This window comes from Mytilus trossulus, chromosome 6, assembly GCF_036588685.1.
Source record: "Mytilus trossulus isolate FHL-02 chromosome 6, PNRI_Mtr1.1.1.hap1, whole genome shotgun sequence".
NCBI lineage: Eukaryota > Metazoa > Mollusca > Bivalvia > Mytilida > Mytilidae > Mytilus > Mytilus trossulus.
Window position 1 is genome coordinate 65,358,832 of NC_086378.1, and position 21,967 is coordinate 65,380,798.

Genomic DNA, 21,967 nt, shown 5'->3' on the forward strand with positions numbered 1-21,967 from the left:
GGTAATACACATTTTTGATAAGAGAGAAATAAAAACCGATTATATTTTCTTACGTACGAAAATTATGCAGAAATGGCAGCTGAAATATATATAATATATTTTCATAAATATGAAATTTAAATTTAATTTACCTCAATGCATATCTCCAATTATATGTTATTAAGTATGCATGTTCATTATGATGTGTGATAAGTGATAAGGGATCTGTTAATGTGTTAATTATTCCTATTTCCAGAGTTTGTCCCCATTTATGTTTTTTTTTTATTTTCAAATTTTGTTATAATTATTATCAAAATTATGATATTTTGTACATACTTCTCAGAACAAAAAAATCTTCTATTCAGCTAAAAACATAATACTTTGGTAACAAAAGTCATAATTTGAAATCAGAGAGATTCACATGTTCTGTATATTGCCTGATGACTACATGTACAACAAGTGAATGCATTGTAGTCTTACGCGGTCATTTTGATTGTAATCTGCAACGTTTGAATGCTAAATTATTCAGTAATGTTCAGTTTTCGTTCAATCACTAGTAATATACTCATCTATATATACTGCGTGCAACTCTGTACTATTAAGACAATTCAGTATGACTTAAATGTGTACAGGTACATACAACTACTGAACAGTTTATTTAGAAAATGTACATATCTTAATAACCTGCTGTATGTGCATTGTATGTACAGACTGCATTAAAAGATTAGTACCGATACCAGAGACGATTGAACGATTGAAAATAACTTTCACATTTATTGTTTGATCTTTGAGAACATGGAGAAATGTAATTGACTTTTAATAAAATATTCGGAATCCTCTACTTTTATCTATGTAGTGCAATACAATTTTTGGAATTTTGGGTCCTCAATGCTCTTCAACTTTGTACTTGTTTGGAAGCAACTAGATAACAACCTTTGAAACCAGAAATGCGTACGCATCTACTTGTTAAAAATAGAACGGCTTCCCCGTATTTATTTCCGGCGCTCTTTTTGAAAATGAAAGTAGAACAGGAGGGAAGAGAACAGCTAAGCTAAATAGTTAAAACATGTAGAACTAGAACAACGCAAATATGGAACAACCCCCACTCCAACAGACAGAGGATACAGGTAATTCGAAGATTTAATATCAATACAATGATATAATTCTAACCTTCAGATTGAATAGTTAAACTCCTAATTCTGACAGTACTTGTACCTTTATTGATACATTTTTAAACCACATTAGTCGGTTCTCATTTTTTATATAAAATTGAACAAATATTATGAATGAAAGCAAAGCTTATATACAAAAATAACTCTATACAACATGTATCAAAGAAAGTTTAACTGTCCTGTCTTTTGAAATGTTGACATATACAGTGATATGTTGACATAGACAGTGATATGTTGACATAGACAGTGATATGTTACTGTTTTCGCGCTGAACATCAGCCCAGGCAGCCTAGGCTTGTAAAAGTTCTCTCGGGCCTGTAACAATCATATCTACAGGTCCACAGAATCTAACTAAAAAATTTCTAAAATTGATCTCCGGGGCAGTAGATTTAACAGTTCATCGTAAAGAGTCTGAGTGATTGACCGTCACTGAGTGAGTGAGTGTTCGGGTATGATCATTTAACTTCACGGAGGGGTATGTTTTTTTATGCATGAATGTTATACATTTATCTCCTGAGCCTAACGGAGATATGATGTCCTCTTCATATATGATTGCATGCGTCCTTGGATGAACAAATCTTCATATCTTCCTACATTTGTAAGCCCTTGGAAATGAGCGTTTTATTCTACTGTCTTTACCTTTTTTTACTTCGTTAAAACATTTATATAGTAATCAATATACTTCTGTTTTTATCTGGTTTTTTTTTAACTATAAAAAACAACGTACACAATGATAATCAGTTGCGATTAAAAGTTAATTATTGATTCATTCTTGTTTGTTTTTAAATCTGAAAATATTTTTAAAAACGAAAATACTATATTATACAAATGTATATATAAAAAAAAACAATCAAATGATAACGTTATAAAACATGTACCATTTGTAACCTCACACAAGGCAAGCCCTATATCCAGAATTGTTGTTCATGTGTGATAGTTTAGTTCAACCAATCAGATGTTTATTTTGCTATCAAAATCAACACACAGTGGAATAATAATACTTTAATGTATAAGCCCTTTTTTTCCAGGATGGTGTGATTTTTTTTCCACATTCCATAACCCATATAATGGCTTTGTTGAGTCAAAAGAACAGTTGGAGGAGCTTAAGTGGCACTATGAAGTGGAGACAAAATCATATTTTGTTTCTGTGAAAACTTCATCCACTTTTGGAAACACTGGTAGGTTTTTTTCATTCACCAGTAAGCACTAAAAACTAACATGTTATAAGAAGGCACATTTAATAATGAAACATGAGGTGGGGAAAGTAATCAGGGGAAACAACTTACAATATACATGTTCAAGAACATGGTAGTAAGGGAAACAATGCAGTATTAATACAATACATTATATATTGGCAATAATTTTTTTTAAATATGAGATAGTTACAATCAAAGCCACCGAGTAAACAAAGACTTATAAAACCAAATAGAATTGAGAGTGGAAATGGGGAATGTGCCAAAGAGACAACAACCCGACCATAGAAAAAAACAACAGCAGAAGGTCACCAACAGGTCTTCAATGTAGCGAGAAATTCCCGCACCTGGAGGCGTCCTTCAGCTGGCCCCTAAACAAATATATACTAGTTCAGTGATAATGAACGCCATACTAATTTCCAAATTGTACACAAGAAACTAAAATTAAAATAAAACAAGACTAACAAAGGCCAGAGGCTCCTGACTTGGGACAGGCGCAAAAATATGGTGGGGTTAAACATGTCTGTGATATCTCAACCCTCCCCCTATACCTCTAGCCAATGTAGAAAAGTAAAATACGTTTACAACAACAGTTGAAATAAATAAAAAAAATAACATGGACTCCACTTAAAATTGGCAGTGAAATCAGGTTCAGAAGGGTAAGAAAATTATGAAAGACACTTATCATCATGTTATTTCTTTGTCCAGTACATTGATGAAACTGAAACAAAATTAATTGTGTAAAACAGATTTTAGCATTAATTTTTATTTGAAAAAGTGATCTGATATGTATGTGTAATTTGCATGAAAATAATTCATTTCATCATTACTGACTATTCTGCACTATACTTATCAACCATTTGTGTATATAATTGCTCTAGGCTTAAAATCTCTGTATCAGTGGACCAGTTTCCACTGAAAAAAGATCACTTCTTTCTAAAATTAAAACTTAAAATGAGATGGTAACTGTCCTGAACATGCTGAATGAGTTTAGGTGATAAATATACAATACATGTACATTTCACACTGTAATATTAACACAGTAGTAATCAAGTATTGAATATTTCAATTATTAGATATTGACAGTAAGCAGCACAAGATCCAGTGGAGGGAAAAGAACAATCTTCATATGCCAGACAATCCCTATATAGTCCTACAAACAGAGAGATTTGAGTGTCATCATGGGCCAGATAGAAATAAGGCTAAAAAAGTCAAAGCCCAGAATGCACAGGTACATTTTATTGGTATATATATAGTATTAAATGATATTTTGGAAGATGTATATAAATTGCTTTTAACTTGATTAAAAAAAATTAAATGTATCAAGTTAATATCTTCTACTAACCTGTAGAACCTGGTTTTATTGTAGACACTTATAGATCCATCTGTGATCTCCCATAGGACCAGATAAGGGACCAGAAATACTCAGACACAAAACAGGTTTTACAAGTTAGTATCTTCTGATGACTAACCTGTAGAACCTGGTTTTGTTGTAGACACTTATAGATCCATCTGTGATCTCCCATAGGACCAGACAAAGGACCAGAAATACTCAGACACTAAACAGGTTTTACAGGTAAGTATCTTCTGATGACTAACCTGTAGAACCGGGTTTTATTGTAGACACTTATAGATCCATCTGGGATCTCCCATAGGACCAGATAAGGGACCAGAAATTCTCAGACACCAAACAGGTTTTACAAGTTAGTATCTTCTGATGACTAACCTGTAGAACCTGGTTTTATTGTAGACACTTATAGATTCATCTGTGATATCTCATAGGACCAGACAAAGGACCAGAAATACTCAGACACCAAACAGGTTTTACAAGTTAGTATCTTCTGATGACTAACCTGTAGAACCTGGTTTTGTTGTAGACACTTATAGATCCATCTGTGATCTCCCATAGGACCAGACAAAGGACCAGAAATACTCAGACACTAAACAGGTTTTACAGGTAAGTATCTTCTGATGACTAACCTGTAGAACCGGGTTTTATTGTAGACACTTATAGATCCATCTGTGATCTCCCATAGGACCAGATAAGGGACCAGAAATTCTCAGACACCAAACAGGTTTTACAAGTTAGTATCTTCTGATGACTAACCTGTAGAACCGGGTTTTATTGTAGACACTTATAGATCCATCTGTGATATCTCATAGGACCAGACAAAGGACCAGAAATACTCAGACACCAAACAGGTTTTACAAGTTAGTATCTTCTGATGACTAACCTGTAGAACCTGGTTTTATTGTAGACACTTATAGATCCATCTGTGATCTCCCATAGGACCAGACAAAGAACCAGAAATACTCAGACACTAAACAGGTTTTACAAGTTAGTATCTTCTGATGACTAACCTGCAGAACCGGGTTTTATTGTAGACACTTATAGATCCATCTGTGATCTCCCATAGGACCAGATAAGGGACCAGAAATTCTCAGACACCAAACAGGTTTTACAAGTTAGTATCTTCTGATGACTAACCTGTAGAACCGGGTTTTATTGTAGACACTTATAGATCCATCTGTGATATCTCATAGGACCAGACAAAGGACCAGAAATACTCAGACACCAAACAGGTTTTACAAGTTAGTATCTTCTGATGACTAACCTGTAGAACCTGGTTTTATTGTAGACACTTATAGATCCATCTGTGATCTCCCATAGGACCAGACAAAGGACCAGAAATACTCAGACACTAAACAGGTTTTACAAGTTAGTATCTTCTGATGACTAACCTGTAGAACGTGGTTTTATTGTAGACACTTATAGATCCATCTGTGATCTCCCATAGGACCAGATAAGGGACCAGAAATACTCAGACACAAAACAGGTTTTACAAGTTAGTATCTTCTGATGACTAACCTGTAGAACCTGGTTTTGTTGTAGACACTTATAGATCCATCTGGGATCTCCCATAGGACCAGATAAGGGACCAGAAATTCTCAGACACCAAACAGGTTTTACAAGTTAGTATCTTCTGATGACTAACCTGTAGAACCTGGTTTTATTGTAGACACTTATAGATTCATCTGTGATATCTCATAGGACCAGACAAAGGACCAGAAATTCTCAGACACCAAACAGGTTTTACAAGTTAGTATCTTCTGATGACTAACCTGTAGAACCTGGTTTTGTTGTAGACACTTATAGATCCATCTGTGATCTCCCATAGGACCAGACAAAGGACCAGAAATACTCAGACACTAAACAGGTTTTACAGGTAAGTATCTTCTGATGACTAACCTGTAGAACCTGGTTTTGTTGTAGACACTTATAGATCCATCTGTGATCTCCCATAGGACCAGACAAAGGACCAGAAATACTCAGACACTAAACAGGTTTTACAGGTAAGTATCTTCTGATGACTAACCTGTAGAACTGGGTTTTATTGTAGACACTTATAGATCCATCTGTGATCTCCCATAGGAGCAGATAAGGGACCAGAAATTCTCAGACACCAAACAGGTTTTACAAGTTAGTATCTTCTGAAGACTAACCTGTACAACCTGGTTTTATTGTAGACACTTATAGATCCATCTGGGATCTCCCATAGGACCAGATAAGGGACCAGAAATTCTCAGACACCAAACAGGTTTTACAAGTTAGTATCTTCTGATGACTAACCTGTAGAACCTGGTTTTATTGTAGACACTTATAGATTCATCTGTGATATCTCATAGGACCAGACAAAGGACCAGAAATACTCAGACACCAAACAGGTTTTACAAGTTAGTATCTTCTGATGACTAACCTGTAGAACTGGGTTTTATTGTAGACACTTATAGATCCATCTGTGATCTCCCATAGGAGCAGATAAGGGACCAGAAATTCTCAGACACCAAACAGGTTTTACAAGTTAGTATCTTCTGAAGACTAACCTGTACAACCTGGTTTTATTGTAGACACTTATAGATCCATCTGTGATCTCCCATAGGACCAGACAAAGGACCAGAAATTCTCAGACACCAAACAGGTTTTACAAGTTAGTATCTTCTGATGACTAACCTGTAGAACCGGGTTTTATTGTAGACACTTATAGATCCATCTGTGATATCTCATAGGACCAGACAAAGGACCAGAAATACTCAGACACCAAACAGGTTTTACAAGTTAGTATCTTCTGATGACTAACCTGTAGAACCTGGTTTTATTGTAGACACTTATAGATCCATCTGTGATCTCCCATAGGACCAGACAAAGGACCAGAAATTCTCAGACACCAAACAGGTTTTACAAGTTAGTATCTTCTGATGACTAACCTGTAGAACCTGGTTTTATTGTAGACACTTATAGATCCATCTGTGATCTCCCATAGGACCAGATAAAGGACCAGAAATTCTCAGACACCAAGTTAGTATCTTCTGATGACTAACCTGTAGAACCTGGTTTTATTGTAGACACTTATAGATCCATCTGTGATCTCCCATAGGACCAGACAAAGGACCAGAAATACTCAGACACTAAACAGGTTTTACAGGTAAGTATCTTCTGATGACTAACCTGTAGAACCGGGTTTTATTGTAGACACTTATAGATCCATCTGTGATCTCCCATAGGACCAGACAAAGGACCAGAAATACTCAGACACTAAACAGGTTTTACAGGTAAGTATCTTCTGATGACTTACCTGTAGAACCGGGTTTTATTGTAGACACTTATAGATCAATCTGTGATCTCCCATAGGACCAGATAAGGGACCAGAAATACTCAGACACCAAACAGGTTTTACAAGTTAGTATCTTCTGATGACTAACCTGTAGAACCTGGTTTTATTGTAGACACTTAAAGATTTGTCCTAGATATATATAGTCCAATGTGTGGTCCTTTTGAGGATGAACATTTAATTTTTTTAAGTAAAATGTGCCATACTGATCATTTGAATTTTACATGGTTTATACAATAGATGACTATTAAATGATGTGACACTAAGTGTATCTGTTTCAATATTTCAGCAATCGGATCACTCTGCTTATCAAAAGAAACGTTTCCACATCCAAACAACTAAAAAATTGAACTGTCCTGCGACCATTATTGCGAAAGAGATGATTTTCTTTACTGACTTTAAGGTAGTTATTGATTTTGTAGTGATAATCTTTTTCCTATCTTACAATTAGCTAGTTTACAATTTTTCATAGTATTGATACACCTTTTCTTATTTTGTTGCATGTATATCTGTACAGTATTAAATAGGTACAGTTTTTATTTCTTTTGAATAGAAATATAGAAGTATTGTGGAAGAACAATTATTTGTTCATTACAATTTTCATAGTATTTGTAGATCCCTTAAAATTCTCAAGGAATTGTAAAACTTCTGTTGAAAAAATTGATCTCATGATGAAAATCACAAACATAGTTTAATATCTTCAAATGGAACAACTTTTGCAGTATGTGTATGTACCATTTTTATTGTATTTTTTCTTGTAAATATATCCTTTCAGATGAGGATCACCATATCAGTTTGTCAGAACTTTGGTCAGTCCTTCAATCAATTTCCCTTCCTAAAGAATTCCTACTCCATTGAATTGGTTTTGATGAAATCTTAGTTAACATGAAGTTTGGGTGTTACATGTAGAGGCTTGAAGTAAGATGATTATTGTCATATGTTTACAAGGGGGAAAAAGAATGCTTAATGATTTATAGATTTAGAGATCGATCTGAAGGAGTAATATATTTTTAATTATTTATTTTAACAGGACTGTATCTCAAAGTATAAAAAAGAGCAACTGTCCAGGGTTATTAGAAGCAGTTTAACTGATACAGATATTAAACTGGCAATGACACGCCATATTTTTATATCATTGCCACAAGGAGAAAGAAATGGACATCAAAATCATCTTCATGGAGAGGTAATTAAAATTTTGCTAACAACTTATAAGTCATTTTTTCTGTTAGTCAAAAGGATTCAGTCATTGGTAATGGTTTGATGTTATCCTAATGCTTAAAACGCTGTTTTGCCCCGACAAAATAACATCAGCATTTTTGCAGTATCTTTCATTAATAAAATCGGAAATTATTTCGGTGTGCCCTCAGTGAAATAACCTTCAAGTGTTAACTATTTTGCATATTCACCTTTTCTAGGGGCCATATGTGTATAATTTTTATAACTTTAACCTTACTTAGAGTAGTTTGTAAGTGAACCAAACACAAAATGAATAAATTTTGTGACATTAAAATGTTTTTATTATGCCCCATTTATGGACATAAGGCCTAGTTCATAGATTCCATGTATATACATTAGTTAAAACTTTTAATAATTTCAGGCCGCAGAAGTTTCCATACCAGAGGACAAAAGAATTATTGTTAAAATTGAGGAGTATGTTGGTGAAGGTTTAGTGTCATCAAGCTGCTTAAGACCATTACTTGAGCAGTTTGTAAGACACGAAATATTTGCTGGTGAGAAATGTGCCAACTGGACAAACAGAAGATTTTTCCCAAGTCAGCGGGATATATCTAACTTCGTTTATGCTGCTAAGTTGAAGGGATTGAAGGCCAAATATGATCAGGAAAACTTAATGGCTCATGTTGATGAGTGGCAGAAAGACAGGCCAGAAGATAAGTTTCTTTTCTCTGGTTCTGATGTGAACACAGAAGATACTGGAGACTCAACAGGTTTCTTTTTCTTATACCAATCAACCTGGCAACAACGACTGCTTAACCTTTATGGCAATGAGATTTGTCTTCTAGATGCTACATACAGAACAACAAAATATTCAATTCCACTGTTTTTCTTGTGCGTCAAGACAAATGTGGATTATTCAGTTGTAGCTGTTTTTGCATGTCAGTATGAAAACAGTAGTACCATCACTAAGGCTCTCAACCAAATTAAAGAATGGAACCCTAACTGGAACCCGAAATATTTCATGGTAGACAACTGTGAAGCTGAGATCAAAGCAATCATTACTTGTTTTCCAGCACCAGGTACGTTATACATACATTTTTGTTATTTTGTTGTCAGGACAAAAACAATGCATATCATAAAGTGAATTAACAAAAATACCAAACTACCAGAAAAATTCAAAACAGAAAGTCCCTAATTCTAACGCAATTATTTTTTATCAATGGTTTTAAATAGATGACAGTAAGGGTAAAATTCTCGCTGTGTCTGTAACTAAGGAGGCCGACCTAGTTTAGAAGATCAAGTCCAAAGATTATTAGGTGCACATAACTAGGTGTCTATGGGTTCTTTGCCACTTGTGTTCATATATATGTCCACCATTCTTCCTGATTAAGTATCCTGTAATATTTTTTTAACTGAATATTTCTGTTTCAGATTGCCAGCCTTTTATCTGTGATTTTCACAGAGAGCAGGCCTGGAGTAGGTGGTTGAAAGCGATTAAACATGGTCTTAACCAGAATGTTGATGATGTTTTGCTGATCCTAAGAAGAGTTGCTAGAGCACAAACAACTGCACATTTTGATGAAGCCATCAGCAACCTAAAAGAGAGCTATTTTTGGAAAACCCACAAAGAATTTAGAGATTGGATGAATAATACCTGGTTAAAGAGTGTAAAGGTGATGAAATTCTTTTCTTTAAAATTAAAAGGTGAAAGCTGAGAAAAATTACGGACAGAAAGTTCTATCAAAATGGCCTCACAAGTTGATTAATACGTACATACTAGAAAAATGGATGATTCTTTAAGTATTCAGAATGCTTTATGTTCTTGAATGTGATCTGATTTAAATGTTTTTGGCCAGAACATTCCTTCATGAAATTGGGACTTTTTTCTTATTTTACATAATATTTTCTTTTTTATTGGATAACCCCCATTTAGGGGCATTTATTTTCTTAGTTAAGTAAGATATTCTCAAGATCGTCAAAAATGTTCATACTTTTTTTTAGATGTGGGCTTGGTTGTACAGGAAAGACCGTCTGTTGGTAAAAATTAACACCAACAATGGTGTTGAAAGACAAAACAGGACACTTAAATATGATTTCCTGGCCAAATACACAGACCGCACTCTAACAGGGATGTTAACCACTGTTATTAAGCGGTTTCTGCCAGATCAATATAGGAAGTAAGTATGAAAGGCCATCATGAAAAAAAAAAAATATTTTGCACAATCCCTAACAAAGTCTTTTCTGTATTAGAATGTATGTAGATAAGTTCTTTTTTTTAAATAAAGAGATAAGTAACTTAACTTTCAAAGGGAAAGTCGTGATAAGGAATTTGACAAGTACTTGTATCTCAATAAGTATGAAATTATATATAGGATATAAAAGTGTTTGTGAGTGACTTTGTCCAGTTTATATACTAATTAATTCCTTTAAAAGTTCTTTATCCTTATATTTCTTTAAAATTGGAAATAAAGAATTTATTTTTCCACACTTGTTATCTCTATCACAAATAATTTGTATATTAGAGTCCTATCTTTTATTATTGCCTTAATATATAAGTTTTAACTAATTTATTTTTTGGTTTCATTGCAAAGGTGACAAGAGCATAAGAACTCATGTTTTTGTGAAAATCTTGTCTCCTTGATTGAGTTAAGTCATTCTGAATTAATATTTTATTGCATGTCTTTTTCATGTTTTTTAAAATGTTTTACTACTTACTGTCTAAGGTTAGGGTGAAGGTTGGAGCCTTTAAAAATTCAGAATTACATTAGATATGATAAAAATTGATTGCATCCTAAAATTGAAGTATTACTTAATTAATCTTGGTTAAAATAAAAAAAACAAATACCAAGTAAGAAATTATTTTAATGCTACACCTAGGGGCACTATATTTTTCAGTCTGTTTGTTTTTGTTTATTTGTCCATTTGTGTTTCTGTCCCGCTTCAGGTTAAATATTTTGGTCAAGGTAGTAAGGTAGTTTTTGATGAAGTTGAAGTCCAAGGAGCTTTATAGTTTTTATGCCAAATTAGAGTTTTGACTTCAATTTAATGATCCACTGAACATAGGAAATGATAGTGATAGTGGAGCATACCTGTACTATAGACATATTCTTTTTTTTTTGAAATTTTAGATATCTAGATGTTAACATAAAAGCATCTGCCTTCTACAAACAGTACAACCAGCACATACCTGCATTTCTCCATAATCGACCAAAGGAGTTAATTGACCACTGTAGGAAACGTATTTCACCAGCAGAGGAAGTTGAAGGGAAAATTGTTAAAGGGGAGGATGGTTTGTTTACTGTCGGTAGCTTTACAGATCAGAACACCACATACGTTGTATCTGTTGGCAGTGATACTGAAGTGCCATCATGCCAGTGTGAGGACTGGCTTCGCTCACACTGGCCATGCAAACATCTTCTTGCTGTGATTATGCATTTTCCAGAATCAAGCTGGAATGATTTACCCGTCCATTATAGAGACAATCCAATGTTCATCTTGGATGAGTTGTGTATTCAGGACATTGGTTTCAAGGTACCAACTGATTCATATGATGAACCTTTATACGAAGAAGCAAAAAAGGCTTCAAAAATTGAATCACCAATAAAATTGGAAACAGATGAAGACCAAGATCTCACTAGTACTATTAGAGAACAACTAGAACAGATCAAAGGCTTAACTTACCTAGAAGTTCCCTATGCTATTCAAAGGAAAGCCTTGGACCAGTTAATACTGCTCACAGACTTACTTCATCTGTCAGTGCCATCAGGAAGTAATTTGCCACTACTGGAATCAAAGGCTACAGTGAAATCATCTTTCAAGGCACCTTTTCATATCACCAAAAAGAAGTCCAAACTTGGTAAATATATAATGTCCACAAATGTCTAACTTTGAGATTTTTGATTTTAAAATCTATATTCTACTCAATCTGAATATCATACTTTGTAAATGTTATTGCTAATTTATTGTGATTGTTATCTTATATTATATAGTCCTTAATTACTGTAGGATTCCATATGAATCTTCAATACTTAACTATTAATGTGCAAAAACCATATCTGGAGTTTTTTCTACCAGAATACTTTAATATTACATAACTGATGGTCAAACAGATTAAAATTATAGAACCTGCCACTTATGGATTTCATATTTTTTTAACCATGTTTATCAAAAAGTAACATGTCAACTGCCATGACTAGGGACATTTTTAAGTTGCCTGCCACAATTAAGATACTTTTTCAAATTATTTGTTTAAATTCGGTTTCTGGTGTCAAATGATGTTTTAATGATAATATTGATATTTACTTATCTAAAGGTCTTAGGAAGACAACATCTGGAAGAAGAAAGTTTAAAGAGCTTCCAAGCAGAACTAAGAGAAAAGCTGCAAAAAAGAACTTCCAGAAAGTCCAATCAAGAGATATTAATGCGGGTAATTTGGTTGTACATGTATTTGAATTGATTGTAGTTAATAAGACTGGGAAGATATTTTAGGATATTTTAACCCTTTAAAAATATAGGTTATTCATTGACAGAAATTTTTCTTCAATCATTTTTCAGCTTCTACTGTTTAAAATAATGGTATGCTGCTTATATTTGATGAGATATACATTATTTGCAATTTTAACATCCAGTAAAACTTCCTGTTATCAGGGGGTGGTTGCATAGGTTTACTATGGACACATTTCTTTTATGAGGGTTTGATACATGTTGTAAAAGGAATTAAATTAAATTTTCTTTTATGGAATTTTACAGAACCCAAAGATTTCATTGATGGCATCATGGATGAACTAATTTCAGGAACAACATGTCTTGAGGAAACCAAAGATTGTGAGTTTTGACAATTAAAGTTTCAATATGAAAAAAGAAAAACATATTTAAGATATTCTAACTGGTCTCATCATTGCTTATAGCAGAAGTCAGTTTTGATTTATATGCACAAAACAACTCATACTGTACACTTTTTGTTTTACAATGTATATTGATGAATATTGCGTTATTATCATAGAAATAATATTATGATTGATTACAATTAATTTGTTAAAAAATTTGTCATGTTTTTAATGTAATTTCACTGTATTTATTGCACTTTTCTTTTAATCTCTGTAGGCTGATTATCTGAATAAGTGGAAAAGACTGATAGAGTTTGCTGGTAATTTCTTGTAGGCATAAAAATATCTTTATGAAAATATAAGTGACCATAGAAATAAAGGACAAGTCATTTTTTTAAACTGATATTCACCAAGCCTTCCTTTATCAGCTCACATGATAAACATGTGGTAAAGTCATGATCAACAACAAAATATCGTATATTCCATACATATAGGGCAACTTTTTACAATTGCCTAAAAGGATAAACCATAATATTTTCATGATAGCTTTAATTCACTTTTTGTCTTTCAGCTCTGAAAGAAGATACTCTACGAAATAATTGCAGTAAAGAATCAAATGTAGATACTCACAGAAAAGCAGGTATGATATTTTTAATGTTTTTTTTTCATAGACATGAGTGAGGAATAAGTGAAAACCTTTTCCTCTTTTCTTATAATTAAGATTACAATTCGTAGTACTTTGATTTGATTCCTAAAAGTAACCTTAAGATTGATTTTGAAAAAAATATTGCATGTATAATAGTGAAACTATACTTTGTTAATAATTTAAGCTTGAAAATAAAGTTACCAAGCAATAAGAAAATTGCATACCGGGTATATAATGTATACACTTTACAGATGAAATCCTCTATTTGCAATGTGCCACAAATTGGGATTGCGATTAATTTGCAAGTATGAATATATTATATTCAAAAGTCTTCTTATATCATTAAACAGTAGAGAAACAAGTCATGTAAGTATGAAAAAACAAAAGGTACATATTATTGTGTGTGGTATAGGTTTTATTATTTATAACTTTAGATTTTTCAACTGACTTTATTATTGAATTACAGACAGCATTGCAAAAGATACTTTATATTAATTGATATAAATTTGCTGTCATATTAAAAAAATGTTTATATTATTGCTTTAATTAGCTGATTCCATTCAAATTTTATTTCATGTAAAAGTCAAATATGAGCTTTTCTTAGTTCAAAGTCAGTTGAAAATCTTAAAGGAATAGCTTTATAGCACTTGGTGTAGCTTTGATGTAACTCCTTTGTAATCACCATGTGTATATCTTATCAATATCATTTTCACTATCTTTCCATTTCACCTTTGTCATCAGAATATGGTATGGCTTCTCAGTTATCTATTATAATTGCTGTATCTATTGTATACATATTTATTTATCATGTAAAGAACATAGCTTTAATCATCCAAAGCATCTTATACAGTTAATGAATTGTAAGTTGGTGGCATACTAGATTTTTTTTGGTTGGTGATTTAATAATTTATGGTGATGAAGCTATAGTACCAAGTGTGCTTTTCTCATTGCTTTTTGACCGTATGGCAACCAATATGGCTGACATGGCTAAAATGAAGATATATGGTAAAAATGCAAGTTTTGCCTATTCAGACTCATTATTTGGAGTTATTGCCCTTTAATGAGAATTTCTATTGCTTCTTTTGCATTATTTTTCTATTAACAGGAAAACTTTTATAATTAAAATGAAACTTTAATAAAAGGGAAAATTGATCAACAGAATTTACAAATAAGTCAACATAATCGAAATAGCTTAATTGAGTAATTCCCCTTTTATGATTTTTCTTAAAGAAATAGCCATTGTTGAAGATGTAGGTGAGTGACACATGCCATTTATAGAATTTGTTATTTTCCTTATGTACTTTAGATGGCATTATGTGGGGCTTTACATTTCTGGATATTAATTTTTGTGTTTCATAATAGAATAATTTAGTGTTTTGCTTGCTTTAATGTCTTTTAATTAGTACCTGCTGCTGTAGAAATACACAATAATTCACTTGTTAGAAAATTCAACTTCCTATTAATCTATGGTTATCTTAATGTCAGTATAATATTTTTTTTCTAGTTACTGTCCAGAAGAAAAGGAAGCTAATTGATAACACAACAGATGACACTGGTATGTGTAGGGTTATTGTAATAAGGGGAAATATTTGATTTAGCAAACAAAATACAAATTGGAGTTGGCTATCTTACAATATTACTTTGAAACATATATAGAAAGGGCAAGGGATTTGCCAAAAATTACATAGATTCTCCTTCTGAATTGAGTAGTGTCTCTATCTGCTGTAAATTTAGAAATTTTGGGTCATTTATAGCTTACTTTTCATCATTGAACCTATGACTGCTTACTTTACTAGATTACTAGAGTCTTTGTTTTAAGCAGGAATTTTCTGTAAAATCACATTTTTGTCTAAAATGACAAGATTGCAATAATAAATGCACAGAATAATTTATGAATTTTCACTAGTTCCACCTTCTTTATCAGCCATTAATCTACCCTGTTTAAGATGTACTTCCTTGCTCAAATGATTTTAGCTGGCTAGTTATCTTCTTCTTTAATATGGTAAGCAAGCGAATCACAAGAGACATGAGCGTAAGAGTAACTGAACTTGATAAAATTTTAAAAAATCAGCTTTTGTTGGAAGGAAATATTGTATCTTATAAGTTGAGAGAATTTTGTATATTACATTGATGTTATAATTTACAATATACTATTTATCTTTAAAGCTGTAGCAAACTTCTTTTGATATATCTTAACCAAATGTTGTTAACTGTGTACCATAAGAAACCTCATACAGCCCATAATACTGAAACCTTCATATTTTTTATTCACAGAGACCAGTAAGAAAAAAATGAAGTTTAATTTCAAAGGAACAATGCCAACAAAGATGATAACTGAAAAAAGTAAGTATTTCATAGTTGGGTGGTGTTCAGGAAATATTTATATAGAAGTAATTTTGAGGCCTCAAACTTAGTTTGATAAGAAGACCCAAATGGAAAAAAATATAAGTCATGTATCCCCTGTTAGCAGTGTTCAAAGTGTATGTAGCTAACATTGTTTTATAAAAATGTTCTTTCAGATGCTAAGGCTAAACAAGGCAGTAAAGGAAAGATATTAACAAGTTCACAACCGGATGATAAAGATCCCTGCAAAGAGAAAATACTTGTCAAGTTGAAGGGTAATTTAACAAAAAAATAGTAAACTTAAAATCTGTTATGCAGCTGGAAGTAAAACAGTCAAAAAAATATTCAAACAGATTTTGATATAAATTTTGGAAGCGACCCAAGGATGCTTAACCTTTTTCAGTGTACATTTATGTTACTTTATATTTGTTATTGTTAAACCACAAAATTTAAACTCAATCTCAATCTCAGGATAATAATCTATGTATTATTGATCATAATTAGAAATATAAACAGTACAATTTTGTATATCATAAAGCATGTATGACTTGTTTATCACACAATACATTTCAACTGCAATGCTGGTAATAACATGCAATTTATTTTAAGGATATCTTAAAACTTTGACACCAAGAAATTGGGAAGATCTGGCAGCAAAAGCTAATTATGTCAAAGGAACAGCAGCAAAGCGAGCAGCAGTTGCATTGGATAGTGCAGTTGAAGATGCACATGTTTTGATTTCTGTTGTCAAAACACATGTTCCTAGCTAGTCATATGAAGATATCTGACCATTGTCTTGTTGAGTTACTTTTCACCATCATTGCTAGAATGGGTAAGCAACTGCAGCAGTTTAAACTTCAATGGCAAGTTCAAAAAAAATTATTTGAATTACATTCAGAATTGTAATCATTATGGTAAATATCATTATTAACAATAAGATTCCATTAAAATATGATACAGGAAGAATGCAAAGATTTATAAGATTCATTTATTTTGTGCATTTTTTAAATAAAATTCAGAGTAAACTATATTGTAACTGTATTTTATTAGTTGATGAAGGAATTCTGATCTTGGAGAAGGATCCCCTAAAAACTTCAGAAACCCTAGAGAAAGAGATGCAGGAACTGATTAAATTTTTGAAAGAATCAGGTAGTTGGTATTCAATATTTTTGTATAATTATTATATACAGGGACAATATTTGTGTTGTCAAGATGTTGTCAATAATGTCACATCAAAGCAAATGGTGAATGCATAAAGAAAGAAATAGTTCCCTACATTTTCTGCTGTAATTTTATTAAAAATCCCATAGTCAATGTTACAAAAAAAATAACTAATCAAAGAATTTAAACATTGAAAACACCAATGTAGCTGAACATGTTGAGGGTAATAATAGAAATTAGAAGATGTGGTATGATTGCCAACGATTTAACTCCACCAGAGACCAAATGAGGTAGATGTTATCAACTACAGATTGCAGTAAAACCTTCAACAAGGAACAAATCCAAAACAGGTAAAAGAGAACACCAACGGCCTGGTTTATCTACAAAACAATGTTTTATAATTCAACCCTGCTAGTTGACCAGTCCAAAAAATTTGACTTCAAACATATGTAATATACAGTCCATGACCCAGTACTGTTTTATTATTGATATTTTTCATATCAATACAAATGAAAAAACTGTGGGTTCCTAATATCCAGCTTATCAAACCAGTTGGGATACAGACCTCTTGAAATGTTTTGTTTACTTTTTTGCTGAATATATATCATATGACTTTCAGGAACTTTGGTATCAAAGGCTAGAAAAATCCAATGGATGGATGGTTTTATGACTGACTTGACAGTCACAGAAATTGATAAACAAAAAGGTTTGCCATTTAATATTTCAAATATGTTGATATTTAAGATTTACTTTGTGTCATTATAAAACAAATTTTAAATGTCCTTCAAACTTTATTTTCAGCTTTTTTTCTGGCCTTAATGGACCCAAAAAGCAAGACATAGGCATGCAGTTATACTAGCATTGGCACAGCTCATTTCCGCGGAGATTATGTGACCCTGCCGCCTCCTTCATGGCCGCCTTATTCATGGTCTATTGACTTTGAAACTTTTGCTTATTTTACATGTAGGAGTTTGTGCTTAATTTATGTTAATTTTATGGGGAACCACTAGTGGTGGGTTTATTTTACAAATAATCATTAAAAAAGATCATATATTATATGTACACTTCTCTATCCATTCATTAGTATGATAAAGCATAGTTAAAAAACAGTTGTAATAACAGAAAGTAATACCTATTGAATCTATAAATGCATTTATTTCAGTTGAAAATAAAGTTGCCAAGATTTGGGATGAAGATGTGGCCAACAAATATTTCATTGCCAAGGTTTTTGGCATAGACATCACATATGGCGACATAAACTCTCTCAAAGGCTCAAACTGGCTAACAGACAAAGTAAGTCAAAGTATTCAACAAATAATCCATACCCATAATATTCTTTTCTGTAGAAATCTCTTCAACACTGAGGATTTTTTTGTTTTGTTTTATATGCTTGCTTTCATTGTGAAATTTATATTATTTCTAAGAATAACGATAAAATACTCTATAAATGACATGACTTCCTATAGCTAAATATGTCATATAAAAGAACCCAAACCAAACTTTGAAATGAATATATGAATGTATGCATTTCTTTGAAAAGAAAATTTTAAGAACTTGATATCATTACTGATTTCTTTCTTTATAGTGACAGTAAGGTAAAATGACCAAGAAACTGCATCATTATTACATATGATTTATGATTTCAATTGTTAAATGTTCTAAAAGTATATCATATTTTCATATCATCAATTTTTTTAAGAAGGCAAGTATTTTCTTTTGATAAATTTGCAATGGGATATTGCATTGAAATATAACATTGAAGAATGACATTGCTTGTTGAATTAAGGTCATGGATGCATACCTGACATATATTGCCCAAACTGAGATGGACAAGGGAAACATCAAAGTAAGACACCAGTTGGTCTGCACCACAAACAACATCATTAATGGAAAATATGTCCCTGGACGACATGAAAAGGTAAACACCCTGTCACCAAAAAAAACAACATATAAATGATGAATTTTGCATAAAAGAGTAACATTTCTATGATAGCCATTTAAGAAATTTTCTGAATACTATTATTTAAAGGGTAATTGTCAATAATGCTTACTTGGTTCATTCTGAAATGTCAACGTTAACCACAGGGATACAAAATACTACCAGTAGCATGATAGACCTTTTCATGAAAATAAATAATAGATATTGTCTAGCCCTGAATTCCATCATGTTAAGGGAAGAAATTCATGTTTCATACAATTTTAGGAAAGATTAGAATTATTTGTTCTAATGATAGCTCTAATTTCAGAACAAATTAATACCATACGACTTTGTCATTGGAGCCTACCACCAGAGAGGAGGTCATTGGGATTTGCTGGTAATCATTGTTGTGGTGCATTATTTTTTTGTTTATAGGATTAGACTTGTCTTAAACAAATTACAACAACTTAAACACTCTATGTTTTAGTACTTCTAATGAACAAATACACCTTCATTTACCATATTGTGAAAACAAATGTTCTTATTGTCCCATTAACATGATTAAGGACAGTGAACTAAAACACAAACCCAACAACATAATTATTGCATGTATAAATAAAAAAATCATGAAACTGATTCCATTTCTCATTTTATCACCAACTTTCATCTATCCAATTTAGGAATTTTGTTAGTGAATTTTATCATATGTTCATTTTACCAAATACATGCAAACGTACTTGCAATAATTATTTTCAAAAGCAACTATAATAGATTTGTGGTCATCAGAGGGCTGTGTATAAAAAATTGACCAACAATTACAATTCTCTCTATTAAAAGAAGATATGTATAAACTTCAGCACTTTTCTTTTGTGGAAATATTTAGGAACTTTCTAATTTAACCTTGATGAATTAGATTTACAAAAAGGGAATGCAGCATGACCCTTGTTTTCCTGTTCAATCTGTGACTCCTTTTTGTGCATGTCAAAAATGCAACCCTGTAAAAATGATTTTGACAGAGCTTATACAATTGTTACTGTTAATATTTTATAATGTTTTCTAAATAAATTTGCTAGTGAATGACAATATTTGCTCACAGGACCATGATCAAAATGATTTGCATTTTGAATGTCATAAGACGTGGCAAGACTGTTGTATAAGTTTTGTTTTCATTACTCCATACCAAAACAATATAATACTTAATACTTTTGTTTTTCAGATTGTTGAACCATCAAAGGGAAAGGTTGTTTTTCTCAACCCTTTGGGAGCCTCCCCAAATCAAAAGAGAACAGTTCTTTTGAATTGGAGGTAAGCTACCTTATCCAGAATTTTTATATTTATAAAAGAAAAGATGATACCTGCAAAGGAGTGCAAAAGGGGTCAAATGCTATATATTTAGTGAGTGAACTGTTCACAAATTCTGTTCTTTATCTTTTGTAAATCTGGTACAGTGATTGAAATAAAATAAATTACATTGAAATTTTCATTACTGCAAGCTTTTATGCTGATATTTAATGTGTGTGGAGTACTTAGTATGTAACTCAAAATAACATATTTTTCTCAGAAAATACATAGGACAGATGCTTCTTCTTCATCCAGAGAATGGGTACAAAAACTGGACACTGGAAGTACCTGACCATTCCAAACAACTAGATGGATCCAGTTGTGGCATCTTCTGTCTTTTGGTATACATTAATATTAATGAATTAAGTCATAATTAACAAAATTATTGATTGTAGTATTCAATTTGTTTCTGCTGTGTTCATCCATTCATCTGTCCCATCTTGTAAAGGTCCATAACCAAGACACTGTTAGTCCTACAGGGTTAATGCTTCTTCAGTAAATGTGCTTTGAAAAATAATGAAGGTCCATATCAAAATAATGTAACCCTCACCTACATCTTATACATAAGTGACTTAGATTAAGACCTGTAATGAGTTTCTCGCCTTAGACACATTAAATCCTACATAATTGTCATTTCATCAACAAAAGAGTGTTTCTAAATAACATATACTAGTAAACATTTTATCTGTGCATTGAGGTAGTGGTTATACACAAACATTGTATAAGCTTTGAAAGATTTCCCTCAAAATTTGATACAAAACTCTTCAAATATATACTACATATTTACCTTTTTTTTAATTACCCCATCATTATTTCAAATAGCAGGACTTGTATAGATTATTTATTGACACAAAAAAGGGTGCAACACTTTGATCAAAACAGCACATCATTTAGTAAATTGGCAAATTGCTAAGAACTTAATGTCACTATCTTTATTAAATGTTTCTAATTATATATTGCAGTTTGCAGAGAAATATCTGGCTGGACAATCTCTGCTTGGTATAACTCAGGAAGAAGTAAATAATAAAAGGGTAATGGTAGCCCACACACTGATGATGTTTGAAGGTATTATAAAAAAACTATATAAATCAATACTGAACATAATAATAAATATATTAATTACAATATTTTACCCTCCCAATTACATATTTAATCCATTAGAAGGATGATTTTTCTCATTGTTGAATATCACAACACTGACAGAGAAATTATGTTTTGCATTTGGATATTGTGTGAAGAAGAAATCAATGTTTCAATTGAGTTAACCACATATATTCTTTCAGTATCACATATTTTGAAGGAGTATCTTAAATATTGTTTTGGATAATAATAATAAGTGCTTTGTTAATATTTTAATATCTCACAAATTTTTTTTAAAATCCTTTCTTTACAGGACACATGGTGGGATGCTGTCCATGCTGTGGATTTCGAACAAATGCTGATGAAGAACAATTGGTAATCATGTATACTCTATATATTCTATTTATAATCTTGTCTGATCTTTTCCAATTTATAATGCATAGAGATCAACATAATTTTTTG

The 21,967-nt window shown here is 32.1% G+C and overlaps 2 protein-coding genes across 3 annotated transcripts; both read left to right on the forward strand.

Moving 5' to 3' along the window:
- Positions 1–899: 899 nt before the first annotated feature.
- Positions 900–18,347, forward strand: LOC134721686 (uncharacterized). 2 transcript variants are annotated; one of them, XM_063584846.1, is made up of 19 exons: positions 900–1,106; positions 2,180–2,329; positions 3,421–3,575; positions 7,304–7,417; positions 8,045–8,197; positions 8,612–9,269; positions 9,622–9,863; positions 10,192–10,367; positions 11,319–12,046; positions 12,503–12,616; positions 12,940–13,014; positions 13,588–13,656; positions 15,167–15,217; positions 15,937–16,005; positions 16,182–16,280; positions 16,615–16,837; positions 17,056–17,154; positions 17,786–17,872; positions 18,329–18,347. In XM_063584846.1, exons 1-16 carry the CDS (start codon positions 1,070–1,072, stop codon positions 16,773–16,775), a joined length of 3,051 nt encoding a protein of 1,016 aa, XP_063440916.1. In that variant the 5' UTR covers positions 900–1,069; the 3' UTR covers positions 16,776–16,837; positions 17,056–17,154; positions 17,786–17,872; positions 18,329–18,347. The 2 variants fall into 2 exon arrangements, with proteins under 2 accessions (XP_063440916.1, XP_063440917.1); XM_063584847.1 differs by lacking the exons at positions 16,615–16,837; positions 17,056–17,154; positions 17,786–17,872; positions 18,329–18,347 and adding an exon at positions 14,013–14,028 and having other exon boundaries at positions 16,182–16,237.
- LOC134722915 (sentrin-specific protease 2-like) lies at positions 16,834–21,752 on the forward strand. The gene is made up of 10 exons (XM_063586550.1): positions 16,834–16,837; positions 17,056–17,154; positions 17,786–17,872; positions 18,329–18,459; positions 18,953–19,084; positions 19,413–19,481; positions 20,301–20,389; positions 20,646–20,766; positions 21,388–21,490; positions 21,709–21,752. The coding sequence occupies exons 1-10, from the start codon at positions 16,834–16,836 to the stop codon at positions 21,750–21,752; spliced, it is 879 nt and encodes a 292-aa protein (XP_063442620.1).
- The last annotated feature ends 215 nt before the right edge of the window (positions 21,753–21,967 follow it).

What these genes read in the sequence shown, in the direction of transcription:
- LOC134721686 (XM_063584846.1), top strand. Translation starts at nt 1,070, where the DNA reads ATGGAACAACCCCCACTCCAACAGACAGAGGATACAG. An exon ending in ATCCACTTTTGGAAACACTG is followed by an intron (nt 2,330 to 3,420) that starts GTAGGTTTTTTT and finishes TTCAATTATTAG; the next exon opens with ATATTGACAGTAAGCAGCAC. An exon ending in ATCAAGAGATATTAATGCGG is followed by an intron (nt 12,617 to 12,939) that starts GTAATTTGGTTG and finishes GGAATTTTACAG; the next exon opens with AACCCAAAGATTTCATTGAT.
- LOC134722915 (XM_063586550.1), top strand. An exon ending in TCCCTGGACGACATGAAAAG is followed by an intron (nt 19,085 to 19,412) that starts GTAAACACCCTG and finishes CTCTAATTTCAG; the next exon opens with AACAAATTAATACCATACGA. An exon ending in GTGGCATCTTCTGTCTTTTG is followed by an intron (nt 20,767 to 21,387) that starts GTATACATTAAT and finishes TATATATTGCAG; the next exon opens with TTTGCAGAGAAATATCTGGC.